Genomic DNA, 21,534 nt, shown 5'->3' on the forward strand with positions numbered 1-21,534 from the left:
ACTTCTTCCCTCATCTTCCTTTCCTTCTTTTCCTTTCCACAGTACATTATTGAGGGACAGTTCATATAAGGGTAGACTTTTAACCTTTTACATATGCATACACACTTGTCTTCAATGTCCAGATCAAGATATGGAACATAATTCCATCACTTCAGATAGTTCACTTGTGCCCCTTTCCAGTCAGTACCATTGCCCCTACTAAGAAGTAGACATTCTAACTTTTGGTTAGCTTTGCCTATTCTCAAACTTTGTATAATAAAACCATATACTCCTTTGTGCTTGGCTCCTTACTCTCGATAATATTTTTGAGATTTATCGAAGTAGTTATTTGTAATAGTAATTTTTTTCTCTTGTGAGGCAGTATTGTATGAATATAGCACAGTTTACTCATTCTGCTGTTGATGGACATTTGAATCATTTTTTGTGTGTAGGGGAGGGAGGGGAAGCTATTATGAATAATACTGCTGTAACTGTTCTTGTACAAATCTTTTTGTAGGCATCAGCATTCATTTCACTTGAATATATGTCTAGGAGAGGAATTTCTGAGTTACAGGATAGGTGTGTGTTTAACTTTATTAGAAACTGCTAGTTCCCAAAAATGTTGTTGTCCCATTTTACACTGTAATCAAAATATAACAGTTCTGGTTGCTTCATGTCCTTACTAACACTTGGGGTTGTCAGGTTTGTTGATTATAACTGTTCTGTTGAATGTGTAGTGATGTCTCATTGTAGTTTTAATTTGCTTTTCCCTGATGACCAGTGGTGTTGAACACATTAAGTGCTTATTGACTATTTGTGGAAATTGTATTGTCTTCTATTATTGATTCGTAGGAGTTCTTCATGTATTTTAGATACGAATTCTTTGTTAGATGTGTGTATTGTGATTGGATTTTTTTAGCTTGGATTTTTACTTCATTATTGGCATCTTTTGATGTGCAGAAGGCCTTAATTTTGATGAAGTTTGTTTTATCAATTTAGAATTTTATGCTTATTGCCTTTTATCTGCTGGGAAATCTTTTCCCTATCCCAAAGGCATGAATGTATCTCCTAAGTATTCCTCTAAAAGCTTTATGTATATTGCTATTTATTTTTTTAATTGAATTATTTGTCCCTTTATTTCTTGTGGGGATTCTTCTTATAGTTTAGATAGTTAAGATATGAGTCTTTTGTCAGCAACATATAGTTTGGCACTGACATTTAAGTCTGTGATTCACTTGAAATTAATAATGTATATGATGTTCAATAGAGGCTCACTTTTTTTCCCCACATAGATAATCAGTTTCTTCAATATCATGTATGGAAAAGACCTGTATTTCTCCATTCAATTTGTTGATGTCTGTCCAGAAGTTAAGTACCACAATGCCAGCAATGCTTTTAATTACTGTAACTTTATACTGAGTTTTGAAATCTGATTGTGTGAGTTCTTCAACTTTGTTCTTCAAGATTGCTTGAAGCTAAGTTGTGTATATTTCCATGTACATTTTATTTTTTAAAATTTTTTTCCATGTACATTTTAGAATCAGCTTGCCAGTTTCTATTTTAAAATCACATTTGAATTTTCATTTGGATTTTGATTGCACTGAATATATACATTAATTTGAGGACAATTGATATCTTAAAAATATCATCTTCCAATTCATAAACATTGTGTATCTCTCCATTTATTGAAGGTCTTTTCATTTCTCTCTGCAGTGTTTTGTGATTTGATGTAGATGTGTTTCACATCTTGTTAAATTTATTCCTAAGTATTTGATGTTTTATTTAATGCTATTGTAAATGGTATTGTGGTTTTACTTTGTCTTCATTGCATGTTGCTAGTATTTAGAAATAAAACAGATGTTTTTATATTCCTTTTGTATCCAAAAGTCTTGCTAAATTCACTTAGTACGTAGTTCTACTAATTTTTCTGTTCCTTTGGATTTTTCTATGTATGAAGTCATATCATTTGCAAATAAAGACTGGTTTTAGTTCTTTAACAATCTTTATGTATTTATTTAGTCTTCTTGTCTTGTTGTACTTTCTAGGACTTCCAGTGAAATGTTGAATAGCAGACTGTCTTGACTTGTTCTTTTTTTTTTCCAATAGTTTATTTTTTATTGAAGTACAGTCAATTACAATGTGTCAATTTCTTTTTTTAAAAACATTTTTGGGGGGCAAATGATTAGGTTTATTTATTTGTTTTTGGAGGAGGTACTAGGAATTGAACCCAGGACCTTGTCCATGCTAAGCATGCACTCTACCACTTGAGCTATATGCCCCTGCCCCCATCAAATGTGTCAATTTCTGGTGTACAGCATAATGTTTTGGTCATACATATACATACATGTATTCATTTTCATATTCTTTTTTCATTATAGGTTACTACAAGATACTGAATATAGCTTCCTGTGCTGTACAGAAGAAATTTGTTTTTTCTCTGTTTTATATTTGCAAATCTCAAACTCCCAATTTATCCCTTCCCACCCTCTTTCCTGCCCCTGGTAACCATAAGATTGTTTACTATGTCTGTAAGTCTATTTCTTTTTTGTAGATGAGTTCATTAGTGTCTTTTTTTCTCTTTTTTTAGATTCTGCACATGAGTGATATCATATGGTATTTTTCTTTTCCTTTCTAGCTTACTTCTCTTAGAATGATTATCTCCAGGTCCATCCATGTTGCTGCAAATGACATTATTTTATTCTTTTTTTATGTCTGAGTAGTATTTCGTTGTATAAATATACCACAGCTTCTTTATCCAGTCATCTGTCAATGGACATTTAGATTGTTTCCATGCCTTGGCTATTGTATTTAGTGCTGTTATGAGCATTGGGGTGTGTGTATCTTTTCACTGACTTATTCTTGACTTCAGGGAAAGTGTTCAGCTTCACATAGACTTGCTCACTGAGGCAGTGGGTTGTTCAGGTCAGTCTTCATTCATATCTGGTGTGCTTGACATTATATTCTATTCCTCAGTGTCACTGACATCCTGGGTATACTCTCCTTGGCATTTTATGCACTTATCTCCTGTATAATTTTTGGATGTTAAATCATTTTTGCATTCTTGGGATAATCACAGTCATCATGTATTTCCCTTAGTATATTTGCTATATTTTGTTTGTGAACTTTTAAGGAATTTTATTGTCTGTATTCATGAAGATTCTTGTTCAGTAATTTTCCTGTTATGTTTTTGTCAGATTATGATAACAGAGTATGCTGCCTCATAAAATGCCTTGCAAAGTGTTTCTTTCCTCTTCCATTTTTCTCTTAAAGAGCTTGTCTAAGTTTGGTATTACTTATTTTTAAAGTATTTTGAGGATTCACCCATGAATCTATCTGGGAAGTTTTTAAAATTTAAATTAAATTGTGTTAACCTATAAAGGACAATCTAGATTTTCTATTTCTTCTTGGGTCAGTTTTAGAAACTTGTGTTTTTATAGAATCTAGGCATCTCCTTTCAGTTAAAAATTTATTGGCATAAAGTTGCATATAATATTCCCATTTATGCTTTTCTTATGGTATTTGTAATGATGTCCTGATTTCACTATGTAATTGGTAATATGTGTTTGTCTTCTACATCTTCTATTTTTAGTTGTTCTTTACATATAATAATATTGCTTAATTTAAAAGTTTTATGTAGCATTCACTACAACTTCTGGAATAATGTTAATAGTAATGATAGTTACTATCAGCATCCTATATTATTCCTGATTTTAGTGGGAATCCCTTTAGTGTTTAATCATTAGAATGTATTGAGGTAGATATTCAGTATCATGTTATAGGGTAATCTTTTTATTCCTAGTTTATTAATCCCTTAATTCATGTTCTTGAGGACAAGATAGTAGGTTTTATTAAGTGACCTTTTAGTATTTCTTGAGTTGGACAGTTTTTTGTTTTGACCTTTTGGGGTGACAAATTTCTTAATACCAGGTCCTTGCACTTCTGGGAAAACTCTTATTTAGTTTAATATTGTTGAATTTGGTTTTGTTAATATCGTATGTAGGATTTTTATATTTATCTTTTCATGAGAATGATCTGTAGTTTTCTTTAGTCAGATTTTGGTATTAATCTTATGATATAATTCCTTCTTTTCTGTTACTCTTCTCCCTCTCTCCCTCCCCATTTTCTCCCTCCTCCTTCTCTACAATTATTAAGCACCCATCACATACAGGGCACTTTATACTTATTCTTGTTCCTTACTGTAAGGCTAATTTATTTATTAGTCTTTGTTTAGGAGACATAATCTTATAAATCTGATTTTGCTACTTAAGCAAATTTTTTTCACCTAGTAGGTTGTAATCTAGGTTGTTACTTAGAAACTTCAAGCTGGTTCTTCTGTGACTCTTAGTTTGATGTAAATTAATGCTTGGTTCTTATGTTCGATACCTTTCTATTGCTTTAAAGTAGAATTTTCTCTTTTTAAAAATTCTTATTTTGTGTATAGAAGCTTCTAGAAATATTGTAGGTGTTCCAAACTATTTACCATAATTTACCTCATCCTCCAAAACTGATGAATGATAAGTGCTGAAATTCGGAGTTCTAGCCATTATCAAAATTTAGACACTTTCACAGGTTGTTAGTGCAGTAGCAGAGATTACAATTACGTACAGCATTTTATTATGCATGCATATCATTAGTATCACCAGCTTGATTCTAAAACTTTCTCCCCATTAATGGATATACTGTCATTTTTACAATAATTGAAAGGTAGCAGTTGCATAGTTCTATATAATAAGACTACAACTGTATTGCAGAAATGATGGAGGGGGCGCAATTGTAACTGGATAACTAGTGACTTAATTTTAATGTTTTATTTTGGTTATTTGCTCTTTTATTCCCTCTTTCTCCTTCCGTTCTCACTACCATTGTTCATATATACTGTTTTCTTTTTAATTAAACCCAGCTGCTTCCAGAGGATATGGTATCAAATTCATTAGTCTACCTATTCTATTCTATTCTCGTTTCTTGTTAAAACGTAACTTAGATGCTAATAATTGTTTTATTGCACTTCCATGCCTTTACTTTCTCTGCTTTTGCATTTTTCATTATTCAGATTTTATTTTCATTATTACTCCTTTTTCAACCTGCAACAATCTCTTATATGAAATATGAAACTCTATTCTAAACTTCTTGGTAATTTTCTCACTCTTTGTATTTTTGTATACAAATAATATGAATATTTAGAAGTTTACTGAGGCCCCCAACAGCAGGAACATTTTTTAAAAATTTAGTAAGTGTTGATGAACATCATTGGGGACAGTTTTACTCAATACTTCAACATCTACTATTCGGAATGGACTTGATTTTATTGTAATTGTCATGTGGTAGGTAGGTAAGTTATTTCATGTCAGTATTTCTGAGGTACTGTATTTGTTAACTGAATTTTGTCGAATTCAGAAAAAGCCTATGTCCACAAATTATTTCAAGTCTGTGAAATTTTATAGCAAGAGTATGAAGATGCAGAAAGAATTTTTATTATTTTAAAATAGCGCTGATAGTTTCTTATGGTATGGTAGGGCCAAATCAGCATAGAACGTAAAAGTAGATACTCAGAGTGGAGAGAAATAATTTGCCTTTACAGTGTAAAACTGTTACCATTCTAGATTTTATTTTATTTTTCTACAATAAAAGCAAGACACACATTGAGATTAGGAAGGAATAAAGCAAATTGAAATATTAATTTTTTGTCTTGTTTTTAAAGGAGAATTGATAGCTTTTATTTCTCTGTATTAGGCCTCTTAAAAATCCTCATTGTTAATCTTTTAGTTTTATCCTGGATGGGCTGCATGTAACATATCTAGAAGTCATGTATATAATACTGACAGTTCCAGGGAGTATTCAGATATAAGCTTGATTCCTGTATTTGTTTACCATTAATGTTTAAATTTCATTTTTTCCATATAAAAGTCACTCTTTAACCAGCTACCTCTTATCTTTCCTCTTTTATGAAACCTATCTTACTGTACCCTTCTGTGTCCCACCCTGCCAAACACTTGAAAGGATAGATGGACTTCCTTATTAATGCTTGCCATGAAGTGGGAAGACCAAAGTGGTAGCAGGATGAAAGAACTTAGGGATGGATGAATTGGGGCTGATCTCATGTTGGAAGAGGAGCATTTGACTGGCAGCATGTGATCTAGGATAAGAATTTAGGAGGTGGTAGACTCTAGAGTTGGGTAAAGAAGAGGTTACACTTTAACCATGCTAATAAATATTTTTTAAAAATTCTGAGTGGGTGATACTGGCCCTTGCATTTCAGTTTAATATTTCTCCTTGGATTAATTTTTTTCTGTCTTCTCTGTTAAACTGGTATATTGTAAATTGTTATACAGAAGTATCTCTAAAAGATATAATTTAATAAATCCAGAGTGACACAGGAAGGTTTTAAGCTTTTGATACCTGGATGCATTTGTTTCATATTGATCTCTGGGTCAGTTCTTAAAAACTTTAAAATAGGCATACCCTTCTACCAGACATTTTCCCCCCAAAATAGCTTTTTTTCCCCCCTGAATTGAAAATTTATTGAAGTAGGCAACTACTTCTTTAAACAACCTGCACAAGTATAGTAGAGAACTGATTAGCACACTAATTAGTCTCTGCTTTGATTTTGTACAGATTTGATTTTATCTTATTAATAACACTTTAATCAGACTTAACCTTTAATTTTTTAAACTAGCCTTCTTAGAAGCATTAAGCTAATAGGAAACATGTTGATGCTAATTCTCTAATTACACATTCAAAAGTTTTTTCATCTCATCACTTTATTGTCTCCTTTTATTTGTCAGTTGTACCTAATTTTTAGCTAATTTACAATAGTTTTTCCTATTATAAATCTAAATGTTTTTTTCTAAAAGTTGGAAAATAGAAGAAAATAAAAGGAAGAGAAGAAACTATTCATAACTACCCTACTAAGTGATAAAGTCTGCTACTTTGGTATAATTCTTGTGAGACACTCTTGTATATCTCTCCCCACCTCCCCCATTTGTGGGAACCTATAGTTTACTTTGCATTTGCCTCTGGTACAACGTTGGACACAATCTTTGTACTCAAAGGATTCAAAGTTTAATATCCTTAAGTTATTTTTAAAAATTAATTTGCTATTATAGAAAAAAATACGTGTAGTATCTTTACAGAAATCATAGACAAGGCTCAAATTTCCAATCCATCCCATTTCCTTCACTGTTTATATAAATTTAACGACTGTTAACAGCTTGTGTATAATTTTTGCTGATTTTTTTATATATAGTTACAGATTTTCCTCAACTTATGATAGGGTTGTATCCCAATAAACCTGTCGTATATTGAAAATATTGCCAGTTGAAAGTGCATTTAATATACCTAACCTGCTGAACATCATAGCATAGTCTAGCCTACCTTAAACGTGCTCAGAAAACTTACATTAGCCTTTAGCTGGGCAAAATCACCTAATACAAAGTCTGTTTTATAATAAAGTGTTGAATATTGCATGTAATTTATTGACTGCTGTACTGAAAGTGAGCAACACAATGGTTGCCTGGGTACAGAATGATTTAAATGTGTTGGTTGTTTATCCTTGTGATCCTGTGGCTGACTGGGTACTGTGGCTGCCTTGCGTGGGAGCTGCGGCTCGCTGTCACTGCCCAGCATCATAAGACAGTATTATGCTGCACATCATTAGCACAGGAAAAGATCAAAATTCAAAGTACGTTTTGGCTTTTACCAAATGCATATCACTTTTGCATCATCATAAAGTCATAAGTTGAATCATCATTAAGTTGGAGGCCATCTGTATTGTTTGTTTATACAGAAAACATTTGGTTTATTTTTTAATGTAAAAATTATTACACAATACCTGCAGTTAGCTTTTTTCATTCATTATGTTTGTGTATACATAGCTACACTACCTTAGTTTTTTTCAATTGCTGTATAATATTTCATTTTATTGATACACTGTAAATTTACCACTTCCTATTGATGGACATTTAGATTTCCAATTTTTTTCCTATTACAAACAGTGCTGGAACTATTTGTACGTGCCCTCTCATTAATGGTACACCAGAAATTGACACAACATTGTAAACTGACTATACTTCCATTAAAAAAAAAAGTGCAATGGTATCTCTAAGAAATACATAGAGAAGTGGAATTTAAAAGATCTTAGAGAATGTCATTATCCTTTAAATTTTACCATTCTTATTGCTCTTAAAATTGAATCTTAAAGCAGTTAATCTTATATCAGTCCTCTCCTAACTGACTTATTGTTTGTTTTATTTTAATCCTTGTTAAATCAAACACATTATATTATTTTATATAGAAATATGTGATTCAATTTATGTACCTTTTTACTATATTTGTTCCTCATCATCTTTAATCTCTGACTGTCCTTCTGAGACCATTTTCCTTCTTCCTGAAGCATTTCTTCACAAGTTCCTTTAGTGGGGGTCTCTTATTGGTGAACTGTCTCTATTTCTGTTTATTTGTTTTAATTTTTAATTTAGCCTCATTCTTCCATCAATTATTTTTAGGTTTTTATCATGGAAAATTTTAAGCATATGTGAAAGTAGACCAAAAGTATAATGAAACTCAATTATTTCCATCCCTCAGTTTCCATAGTTATGGACGTTCTTCTACTGTAGTTTCATCTCTTCCCCATTCTGTGCCTCCTTTCCTGCTAAAATATCATATCATGACGTCTGCAAACACTTTAGAATGTATCTCCCATAGAGGAGCTTTTTAACAAAATAAACACAATACTATTATCATACTTAACTGATGTCTTCTAATAACCAGTCCATGTGAAAATCTCGATTCTCTCAAAAATGTTTTACGATTTTATTCTCATCTTAAGGATTATTGTTTTCAAGGATTACAGTTGTAGGTTGACAGTAATTTTCTCTCAATATCTTGAATATTGTCTTTCCCTTCTGGCTTCAGTTGTTGCTGTTGAGAAGTCTGCTGTAATTTTAATTATCATTTCATTGGGTGAAGGGTCCTTTTTTAGTTTACTTTTAACATTCTTGTTGCCTTTAGTGTTCTGCAGTTTTACTGTCTTGTTTCTGGGTATAGATTTGTTGATCCCACTTGGGTATGTTGTGCTTTCTAGATCTGGGGATTATTTTAAACCATTCTGGGAAAAATACAGCTATTATCTTTTTTTTTTAAGACTTTGAAAGAAAGTAAGAACTGTATATTCAGAAACATATAAAACATGTCCAGTTTAATTATGAAGCAAACATCTTTGTAACCACACCTTCTTCATCTCTTCCTAACTCTCTCCCTTTCACCTAAAGATAATTACTATCCTGACTTTTTGTCACCTTATGTGTATCCCTAAAATGAAGTTTTCTTTTATCTGTTGAAATTTATATGAGCACAGTTACATTTCTCTTGCTTCCTTTGCTCAACATTATATTTGTGGGAATCATCTTTGTTGTGTAGCTTTAGTTCTTCATTTTCATACAGCCATTGATTCTTCAAATATTTTTCTTTTCCTTTTCTGGTTTTTCTATTATGTGTGTGTTGATACTCTTAATGGTGTTTTACATTTCTCTGAAGCTCTCTCTGTTCATTTTTCTTCATTCTTTTTTCCTTTCTGTTCTTTGGATTGCGTAATCTCTGTTGATCTGTCTTCTCTTTTATCAGTTCATTCTTCCGACAGTCTACATGCATGGCTGTTGAGCCTCTCTAAGTGACTTTATTTCAGTCATTACACTTTCCAGCTCCAGAATTTCCATTTAAAAAAAAATCTAACTCTTCATTGAAATCCCCTGTTTGATATGACATTGTCATACATTCCTTTACTTCTTTAATTGCGGTTTCCTTTAGTTCTTTGAACATACTTAAAATGACTTTTTTGAAGTCTTTGTCTATTAAATCCAACATCTGCTGGCTCTCACGGGCAGTTTCTGTTGCATGCTTTTTTCCTGGTGTTGTACTTTCCTGTTTCTTTGCACAGTATATAATTTCTGCTTGGAAACTGGACATTTTATAAAATATTGCAGCAGCTCTGGGTACTAGTCTTCTCCTACCCTTCCCAGGGATTGTTAGTGTTTGCTTATTTGTTTAGTGACTGGGTGGATTAATTTAGTGAAATCTATTTCCCTCTTGCAAGGTTAAGCATCTGGTGGTGTTCCTGAGAGGTGCAGACTTGGGCATGTCCACATGTATCCTGAGATGACAGTGTTTTTGGCAGGGCACTCTTCCACTCTGTCTTTCCTTGATCATACCGAGATGTTAAGCTCCACAGATTGCTAGCTAACTGCTCAATTGTTTTCAGCAATACCCTAGGATATAAATTGCTTCTAAGCTTGATCCAAAAAATTTTGAGCTCACTTGAAGGGGTAGTCCTTGAGCTTGAAATTTGTTTTGACCCCAGGAAGTTCTTCCCAGCAGTTACCTTATTCCCAGATTCTCTTCCTTTCCTGCAAACTAGCTGGTTTACAGTTCAGCCTGTAGTCCGACTCTCCTTCCAATTGTCTTGCAACACAACCTTCGTGGTTTTGAGATTGTGATTAGGTTTGGACTTCAGACTGTTAACAAATGAAGTTCCTTTGGAAGAGATTCAGAGCTCTCTATTTTAAGGCCTGCTTTACCTTCCTGGCAAAATCTCTGGCAAAGCTCTGACATTGGGAAGTCGGGACAGTGGTGTGCTTTTTTTCTCCATGTGACACCCCCAGTTTAGTAACTGAGCACTTGTTGCAGGGGTGTACGGTAGCCTCAGGTCTTGTCTTGCCTTTCCTGGTGTGGGACCCCCAGTTTATGAAGTAGCTGCTTGGAGGGCAATCTGGGACCTAGTATTTTCAACATGCAGCAGCAACATAGGTCTTCTCTCCCATGAGTGGAAGTTGAGTAGAAGAGGGGAGCCTCCACATTCTGGCTGCACTTACCAGGAACTTGGCTTTAGTATCGGGTACCTTTGGGCTGGATGAGAAATGCTGATGTCCTGTCCGTCCTAGGAAGTTGGCTCTCTAAGTGGTAACTGGTGAGAGGGTGCCCTGTATTCTTGGTGGCACCAACCTGGAGTGAAATTTCAGTCTCAGTGAGCTAAGAAGGGGGAGGGAAGGAAAGAGGGAGCAGGTTTTGGTTCAGATACCACATAGTATTATTTTTCCTGAGTTTTAGTAGATTTTCTTGAATAAGTGTTTCTTCATTTGCCTTATGCCTTTAGGACCATTTCCAGATAACTTTGAATATTTGGTTTTAAATAATTTTCATCAGTTTCACTGGGGAGTCGGCTCATAGAGCTTCTTATACTAGTGTCATGCTCGAAGTGGAACCCAGAGAGATCTTTTGAAAATATGAATCAGATTCATGCCATTCCTCTCTTTAAAACTCTCTGGTCCTCTTCTTTATTTCACAAAGAAAGCCAAAGCTGTTCTAGTGGTCTGTGATGAATTCTTACAAGATCCTGGGCTGCTACCCTCTGACCTTATCTCAAATCGTTCTTCCCCTTGTACTCCAATCTCTCCGAATTTGCAGTTCCTCAAACGTTTCAGGTATATTCCCTCCTTGAGGCCTCTAGTGACTTCTCCATGCCTATTTTGTTCTTTTCTCAGATATACATGGCTTACTCAGGTACCTCCTTTATATGTTACCTTTTCATCTAAACCTACTCCAACTGGCCCATTTAAATTGCAACCCAGTTCTGGGACCTTCTGCTTTCTCCCACAGCATGTATCACCTCGTAGCATACTTCATTTACTGATTTATTATGATTTTGTTTTGATTTCAAATTAAAAGTTAGGAAGTAAGGGTGGAGATTTTTGCCTGTGGAGACCACTAAATTATCTCAAAGACCTAGACTGGAATTTGAAACAAGAGCTTAATAACTGTTTAATTACTGAATGAGTGAAGGTGAAAAAGAACTTTCAGATGGCAAAAACCTTTATTTGCCAGTCATCTAACTTTTGTACTAAAGTTAAAACCTTTTTACCTAGAGAGAATAATAAGTAATGTTATTGTAATAATTAATACAATTAGAACAACCGGTTAGCTTTCTTGGTAAGAGAGTCTAAATGTGCTTTTTTTTTTTTTTAACTCTTTCCCCCTTTAAGAGACTAATCATTAGGTTCTACCTAGTATGCTGTAAGTAGTAGAGGCCTTTACCAAATTGTGTTAAATTAGATACTTTTACATTTTAAATGTGTTTACAAACATTTTTATTTAAAGAAAACTTATAGCAAATTTTTCCTTAAAATTGATTTTTCACATAAATGATTATCTTTAATTTCTTTTATACATTTGAATTTTCATAGTGTTAAGTTTTCAACATTGATATGCAAAGATTCCTTTTCTTTTTTTTTTTTAAAGATTCCTTTTCTTTATCACTTTGATTTAAATGATTTCTCATCTTTGCTGTCTTTGATTTATACAGATGATAAATTGGTGGATTTTATTGAACAGCTCTCCCCAAATCAACAATCATATTGCTCTTACTATGCAAATGCATATTATATGCAAATTAGCAAATTATTTTTTTAATATTGAGTGTTGCAACATAAGAAAATAGAAAAACCTTTGCCTTTTCAATGAAATGTTCAGAGAAGTCTGTTACTATGTCTAATGTATATTTGCTCTGTGTAGACTTGTAAAGATTGGCATAGTTTTGTTCAGTGACTCTTAAACAGGTGCTTAGACATTTATGAATGAATGAATAGGTACTTCGGGTTCTTCACCCTCTTCCTTCCTCCACTCCTTCTTTCTTGTTTTCCTTCCCTTTGATAAACATTAAGTGTTTGCTATCTCCCAAGAACTATTCTAGGATTTAAGCATATGCTAACCAGTGAAACAGTCTCTGTCTTCATGCTATATGTATATTGGTACTTTGGTAGTTAATTTAAAAAGTGGAAGAGGTATAGTGTTGATATTTAGTCAGTTGATTTACCTTACTTTTTCTTAAACTGTTCAGAGCTACTGCTCAGTCTGTTTTTGCCTTTGTATAGTTTATATAAATAACATACTTTGTGAAATACATGCCTAATACAGAAACAGTGTACAACTTAGAGTGTTGTTGTCAGTTGTCAGTCAAGACTGAGGTATAACAAATAATTCATTCCTCCTTTTATTCATTAGTCATTCATCAAATAGGTGAGTGCTTACTGTTTACCAGCAGCCATGTTGTAGCTGCATGATATACCATCATAAATGTGATGCACCAGGTAATTTCTCTGCTCTCCTGAAAATTTCCATTGTATTGAGGGTAAACTGATTATTAAAGAAATAAGAATTTATAGTTATAAAACAATGACTAAGTAAAATATAAGCTGTGTGATATTGTATTTACATTTATTACAGGTTTTTTTTTAATGTTAGTTTATAGTTCTGTGTATGTGTTGAATTGAATGTGTGGATTTTATGGAAACTAACACTATTCTAGATATCATTCAAAGTGTGTGTGTATATGTTTCATATCTATAAATAGCTTTCTATTATGTGTAACTGTAGTGTACATATAATTTGGGGTATACAATGTATTCATGACTGTAATTTCTATGTAACTTTTCAGTGGAATTGCATCATACACACATTTAACTTATCACAAATTCAGCTACCAGACTGGCACAAAATTTAAAAATTTAACAATTTAAATAAGACAACCAAATACTTAAAAGTGCTATTTATTATATACTGCATTTTAAAGTTTTTTTTATTATGGTAAATATATATAAGACTTGCCATTTTAAGTATTTTAAGTGTACAATTCAGTGGCATTAATTACGTGGACAGTGTTGTGTAACCATCACCACTTTCTATTTCTAAAACTTTTTTAAAATCCCAAGCAGAAACTCTATACCTATTAAACAAAAATTTCCCATTCTTCCTCGCCCCAGCCCCTGGTAACCTCTATTCTACTTTCTGTGGCAGTGAACTTCCTGTTCTAGATACCTCATGTTAGTGGACACACAATCTTTATTTTTTGTGACTGGCTTATTTTACATAGCATAATGTTTTCAAGTTTCATCCACATTGTAGCATGTAGCAGAATTTTATTCCTTCTGTGGCTGAATAAACACATCACTGAATGTATAGACTGCATACATTCGTTTTTCCATTCATTGTTGATGGGCACTTGAGTTGTATTTTGAGTAATGCTACTGTGAATATTGGTGTATAAATATCTGTTCAGGTTCTTTTCAATCCCTTTGGTGTATCCCCAGAAGTGGAATTGCTGAGTCATATGCTAATTTATGTTTAACTTTTTGAGGAACCAGCAAACTATTTTCCATAGCAGTTGCAATGCTTGACATTTTATAGTCTGTTTTTACAGATGTTTTGAACAGAGTCCTAAGCACAAAGTCATGTATACAACACTTCATGAGTGATGAGGAACTTTTGAGCATGATTTTGAATGTATGATTTTTTTTAACATTTTTAATTGAATTATAATCGTTTTACAATGTTGTGTGAAATTCTGAATGTGTGATTTTTATTTTGTGCACTTACTACATGTGAGATTTTTTGGTAATTCAGGAGCATTATTATGTTATATCAGAATTTATACTGTGTTGAGGTATTAATTACAGGTAATACAGAGAACAAGAACTCAGATAATAAGGTAGAGCTTTCCTATAGGATTTAAGTTTTTGAAAAAGTAGTGTATTTTTACTTTTAGAACGTTTGCACTCTATATCCAAGATTATGTAGCTGAGTCTCCAGTAATCATAACTTTTGCCTTAACATTTTGGAAAGCTTTGAAGTTGGCAGTCTTACTTTGAATTGTCTTTAATTGGTCTTTTCACCTGGATCAGAGTGACTCAGAAACAACTTACCCCACCCCTCATCCCTGTTTCATCTTTTGTTTGTTTGTTTGCAGGGGTGGGGTTGGGGGAGTGGAGGGTGGAGGTTATTAGCTTTATTATTTATTATTATTATTATTTTTAAAAGGAGGTGCTGGGGATTGAACCGAGGACCTTGTGCATGCTAAGCATGCACTGTGCCACTGAGCTATTCCCTCCCTTCCTGTTTCATATTTTATAAAGGGAGTAATATATTCTTACCAAGTCACAGTGAGGATTAGATAATGCACGTGAAAGTAAACTTTTTTCAAAATTAATTAATCAAAACTGACACTTCTGTCCTAAGAAGCCCCACACCTCATCTAGAAAGTCACTGACTTAACTTCCCCTTTACATTTAAAAACATCTTTTATTTCTGTGTCTTGCACCTTTATAAATCTTGTTTCAACTCATTCTGTTTTATTTTTATTTTAATATTAGTTGACTGGATGATGAAATAAAATTACTCTTCTGTAATGAGAATTTGGGCTAGAGTATTTGGAGAGGAAGAGAGTTTATTTCATAGCTTATTTTAAAAGCTTAGTTCAATGAGGTTACATAAAGGAAGTATTTCTATACTTGAAAATTCCATTTAATTTTGTGTCTCAGCATTTTTCAGGTGAGTCCCAGTGCTTTTGAGTGTCTTATCCAAGATTGTATAGCTACTTGTTGGAAAAGATGAGACTTTTACCTTGTATTCCAGCGTTCTACATCAGACTTCCCTACTACATTTTACCAGCTAGGTGATTACGTTTTGACAGCTGGCTTTCATGGCATCTCTCCATGGTTCTAAAAGTGTACAAATGTACTTGATTTTATGTTAAGCACCTTGAGGAACTTCTTACTATTTTGTCTCTCTTCTTCCCTCTAAACTGGATACTCTTGCAAACTTTTAAAATTAAAAGACAAAAGCAAAGTCTCAATATGTCATCTTTTATTTATTGTAATTTCCTTTCTAGAAAGTTTTTCAATTCATAAACCCCATTGTATTGTTTCCTTCCCAGCATCTCATAAATTACTTCTCTGAAACTCTAATAAGCTATAGTTTTAGAAATAATGTCTTGTATAGACAGCACCGTTTGATTATTTTATTTTATTTTATTTCCTGTTTGTAGAACCTATGTTTGAGTCTGTGTTTTCTACAGGTAGTTTTGGGATATTCAAGTGGGAGGAACTATTAGAAATCAGCTCTAAACCACTCATTTTATATATATATATAAAGACCAAGATTCCTGAATTGTTTGTAAATACATATACCATTTTTTTCTTTAAAAAAGCTTTTATTTTGAAATAATTATATATTCATAGGGAGCTATTTTATTTTTCTTCTAATTATTAACAAAAGTCAGATTTAATTTTCATAAAGGAGATAAAATAATTTCTGTCTTTCTTACAAGTTTGGCCATTTGAATTGCAAAAATGTTTATTACAGCAGTATGGGTAATACAGATTTTCAAAAACAAAAATTAGTACCTCCACTTTGTCTTTTGTGATATGATGACATTTTAGTGTATAACCTTTCATGTACTTTATTTTCTTGGAGAAACAAACACATACACATATAGGATTTATATATCTATATGGAAGTAATTGTATATTTATGTTAGTCTCCAGCTTGCTTTTAAAAGTAAAAAACCCGTGTAATAGACATCTTCTGAGTCAACACACACATCTATCTTATGGCTATATCATTATTTACTTAGGGATTTCCCAGCTGATGGACAGTTAACATTGTTCGCAGTTTTCTACTCTTATGAACAGTGCTGCAGAATATATAGGAAAGTACTTGGTGCATTTATGAGAGTATTTATGTAGGATAGAGTCTTAGGTGGTATAAAAGAAGAGTGAAGAGCACGAATTCTGGGGCTAAGGCTTCCTGGAATGGATCCAGGCTGCACCATCTAATAGCTATGCAATTTAAGGCAAGGTACTCTTTGTGCTCCCATTTCCTCTTTGCAGAGAGGAACTTAGATCAGTGATAATCTTTGCTTTGTGGGGAGACTATCTTCTTTGACAGACTAATGGGGGAAAATGCTCTCTCACTGTTTACTGACTAAAGAAGTCGATCATCTTTTCATATGTTATAATCATTTGTAATTCTTTTGTGAATACTCATCATAATCTGTTCTCAATTTTCTTTTGATTAATTTGTCTTTTAAAAATTGCTTTCTAAGATTTCCTTATATATCCTGGACAATTCTTCATTGTATACAGCGAATATATCCTTTACTCTGTTGCTTGCCTTTAATTTTTTTTTTTCATATTACTAAGTTGACCATATCTTTCTTTTATGGCTTCTGAATTTGTTTTTGCTTAGGAAGACTTTCAGTATTCCAAGATTTTTAAAAATTCTGTTTTCTTCTAACACTTCAGTAGTTTATTTTAATGTATATAGCTCTTCAGACAGATCATATGGAATTTATTTTGATTGCAGTGTTAGATATATACTGTTTTTTTCTTAAAGTGGATAGACCAGAATCCTGTTACTGCTTATAAATCAGTCCATTCTTGCTATATTGATTAATGTCCCTTTTGCCAAATGCTAAAATTTCATAAATTCATGGTTCTGTTTCTAGATTCTTTAGTTTCTTTGATCTTTTGTCTATTTTTGTACCAACATCAAATTATTTAAGTTACATAGCTTTGTAGTGCAGTTCAGTATCTGATAGGACAAATCCTCACATTCCCCCTACCAGAATTTCAAAGTAATTCTCACACATTTACTCTTTCATGTAAACTTCAGAATTAGTTTGTCTTATGTAAAAATAAACAAAAAATTTATTTAAAAATAAATTGAACAGTTTCTCTTTTTTGATAGTTTATTTTATTTTATTAATTTTTAGGGAGTAATTAGGTTTATTTATTTGTTTGTTTATTATTTTTAATAGAGGTACTGGGGGTTGAACCCAGAACCTTATGCATGCTAAGCATGTGCTCTGCCACTGAGTTATACCCTCCACATTAAAACCTCAGTTATTTTGATAGGGATTGCATTGAGTTATATTTTGGAGGCTATCAGTTTTTTAACCTAAAATAGTGATTTTTGACATAGCATTTTAATTTAATAGTGACTTGAGTCTAAATTGTTACCTAAAATTTTTCAATTCTCCATAATCTAAAAAGATAAATTATTTAATTTTTAAAAAGACTTTGGGAGATTGAGGTCTGTTTGTTCTCTTCCCCCTTCCTGTTTTTTTGTAGGCTTTTTGTAGCATTACTACAATAAAAAGGAATACTTCTAATCTGTTTAATATGTGCTTATATTCCCAGAAGTGTTCATTAGCATGTCAGTACATATTTAACTGTAAATAATTAGGTTCTATGACATATTTTTTTCAGCTCTGACTTACGATTTCTGTGGTAAAGGATTGATATGAACATGTATTTATAGATGACTGGAACCTCTTTTTCATTAGGTTTATTTTGTAAATTGCAACACATTTCGGACTACTATGATACTCCTTTAGTTGTGAGGCTGTATTATTAGCTTCTACATCAAAGAGAAGACAGTTTAAGTTTAAGGCTGAAGATGCTTCTGTATATTATTTATTCCCCTAAAATGTTCTGTGATTAATACTGAGTTAATACTAAATGTTTTATCTTAAAAAAGAAAAGTTCTGTGTCTTTCTGTTGAATCAAAAAATTCAGTATCAGGCCTTTTTCTTGACATGTAAAAAAAATTCAGAATTCCATTTTGAAATATCTTCTGCAATAATAGCAAAAAATGGTCTGATTAATATTTTTCAAATTTTTTGATAATGATTCTTATTTACTGAAAATGCCATTCTTTCAGTAGTAAACAGTATATTTTGTTTCTTTTCATGCAGGTCTTTGAAGTTCTACATTTTAGTTCTCAGTGCTGAACTTCCTTCTCCCTTAAATTATTATAAACTTTTGCTGCTGTTTAATAAACGTGAAGATGTCTCGCAGTCCTGATGCGAAGGAAGACCCTGTGGAATGTCCTCTTTGCATGGAGCCCTTGGAGATAGATGATATCAACTTTTTCCCTTGCACCTGTGGCTACCAGATTTGCCGATTTTGTTGGCATCGAATTCGCACTGATGAAAATGGGCTTTGTCCTGCGTGTAGGAAGGTAAATACTTCAAAATGATTTTGTGTTTGGTTTTTTTTCACCATGCATATAAGTAAATAGGTTTAAAAGAATCTACAAACCTCAGGTGAGATAACGTGTAGCATTATATTTTTAAGATATAATGAGGTAGAAAGAACTCTGCCCTGGAAGTCAGAGTCAAGATGGCTTTATTGTTAACTAAGTATATGACCTTGGTAAAGGCACATAGACTCTCTGGCCTTTAGTTTTCTTTTCTGAGGAGGTTAACAAGATCAGCAGTGCTGGCTATTTAAAAGGATTGGGAGTAGAGAGAGGCAGTGGATTTATAAAGGATGATGTGAAATCGGAAAAACACATTCAGTTTTACATCTAGGGGGGAAATTTGCTTTAATTTTCTAGTATGAAATAGTAGAGAAGTTTTGATATTTACTAAAAAGGTCATGGGTGAAAGTGACAGAGAAATCCTGATTCAGCAGGTAATAGTTACTCATTTTTCATGCTAATGTAAATTCTAGGCTGATAATGCTGCCCCCATTGTACAAGGAAACTAGGCCTTTTAAATAACTTGTCCTGAGGCATCAACTAGTGGGTAGAAGGTTTGGGGTTCAAATGCAAGTCCTAACTCTAAAAAAAAAAATCTGTGATTTTTAAAATAGTTTTGGTGTTTTGTTGTTTTCATAAGCAAATGTAACAGTTACAGTGTAGTTAACCTATTAGGGTGAGCAGGATTGCTGCATTTCTATTTTGAAGGACTTTATTTGTGGTTCTAGGATTTAACATGTATCTATTTTTTGCCTTCTCTTTAATGTTTGCATGATTTAAAGTTTTCTGTTTATCCACTTCAAAGAGCTCTTGTGTTCACTACTAACAAATACTGAGAAAGTGGAAATGTTTTAAGTACCTAGAGTATTTTTAACAATTTTATCTCTCAATTTCCTTTCTAGAGGAATTATAATCTCAGAAGGCAATGCATTGTCCAGTTTTTTTTTTTAATCTGGTGGGCATTTAACATATATTACATGAATGAAAAATGTTTACATCTACTTAAATGATAATTAATGTAGTGTGTGTATATAGACATGTAATGAATATTTATAATGTATATATAGTATCTTTTTATATAGTTTATATACTTTAACAATATGAGTGGAAAGGTAAATGAAAACCTTATTAGCTTGCTCAAAATCTATAGTAAATTTGTGTTAATGGGTTTTAAACATTGTCATATTTTAAAAATTGATTCTGCTCATTCCATTATAAGACAGTTGTACTGAACTATTATGTTGAAAGTGGCAACTTTAGGATAACATAAGACTATTGGGGGAAATGGCAAAGGAATTCATTTCAGTCTTAGGGATTACCTAAAATCACCTCAAATCCTTAGAAAGTGAGAAAAAAAAAGAAAAGACATTAAGGTAAAAACAAAACAGTAACTTCAGCAAAGCTGGTTATCAATAAAAGGGGACCTATTGGGGAGGACCAGAAAGTATGAGAACTCTGGAGGACAGAGGCCATTGGGATCAATTTTAAGAAAAAGGATTAGCTTAAAACACACTCAGGAGAGGACTGCTGAAAAAGGGTAATAATAGTGGTGCTTCAAGATCTTAGGAAAGCTGTCAGCGTGCTTTTGAGTATGGCGTTGGAGCAGCATATGAGTCCAGTACAACTTGATGCCAGGTAGTAGGGACACATGACCTCTAGCTGGAATACTGGTTATAAATTTGGGTCAGAGCCTTAAAAGAGATGGAAATACCATAGAGAAACTAAGATCTCCTACGCTCAGAAGATGAACTATTAACATACCCTGTCCAGCAGTTTGTCCTCTATAGGGTCACAAAAGAATGTCCTACAGTTAACAGAAATAGCATTTATAGACTGGTTGACAGAATTTTTATATGTAAAGATGTACAATAACCAGGAATCAATAGGTATTTAGGGAAAACCAACATTATAAAAGAAAAACACAAAATCAGTAAATAGAAGAACCTAACATAAGTAAGCAAACAGAAAAAAACTGAAGTGTCATTAATACTTCTCAAAGAGGTAAGAGAGAATGACAATCTTGTAGAAAGAACTTTTTTTAAAACAAATTAGAAATCTTGAAAATGAACAGGCTGAAGAACAGAATGAACACAGTTCAAGAGCAACTTTGTAAGTTGAAAGATTGTACTGAATATTTTTTTGTAAGGTATAGTGCAGAAAGATTAAAAAAAATAGAAAGCATGAAAGAAAAATTAAGCAATGTAAAAGATAGATCTACTGGTTCTTATGTCTGCTAAGAGAAGTTTCAGAAGCAGTGAGCTAAGAATGGATGGGAATAAGCAAAGAACTAATAGAAGAAAATTCTTCATGATGAAAAGCAATTGTCCCCAGATTGGAAGGGTTCTCTGAGTGTGAAACAAAATTACTGAAAAAGAGCAACATCTATTTATGTAATTGTGAAATTTTAGAATATCTAGAATAAAGAAAAAGTTCTGAAAGATAAGAGAAAAATATATAGATCACAAAAGAGCAAGAGTAAAACTAATACCAATGTTTTTGGCTTACAACCATAAAGAGAAAAGTGAGAAATTTGTTTTCTAAATTTTTGAGTGAAAATAAGTTTGAATGAGGCATTCTCAATTTTATTCAGATGTAAAAGCATAATAAAACATTTTTCAGACATACAGTGGTTTGTAAAGTTTAATATTCACTGTACAGTACAAGTAGAAATGTAGAGGATAACCACAAGGT

The 21,534-nt window shown here is 32.7% G+C and overlaps 1 protein-coding gene across 8 annotated transcripts in view; it reads left to right on the forward strand.

The window, feature by feature from the left end:
- CNOT4 (CCR4-NOT transcription complex subunit 4) overlaps positions 1-21,534 on the forward strand; it is a 123,062-nt gene that overhangs the window by 32,410 nt on the left and 69,118 nt on the right. For all 8 annotated transcript variants that reach the window (XM_072964390.1, XM_006213105.3, XM_006213107.3 and 5 more), the window contains exon 2: positions 18,557-18,822. In XM_072964390.1, the coding sequence (XP_072820491.1) occupies positions 18,649-18,822 (174 nt within the window). In that variant the 5' untranslated portion in view covers positions 18,557-18,648. The remainder of the gene's footprint in view (positions 1-18,556; positions 18,823-21,534) is intronic.

The sequence above is a fragment of the Vicugna pacos genome, chromosome 7, assembly GCF_048564905.1.
Source record: "Vicugna pacos chromosome 7, VicPac4, whole genome shotgun sequence".
In the NCBI taxonomy this organism is placed as follows: Eukaryota; Metazoa; Chordata; class Mammalia; order Artiodactyla; family Camelidae; genus Vicugna; species Vicugna pacos.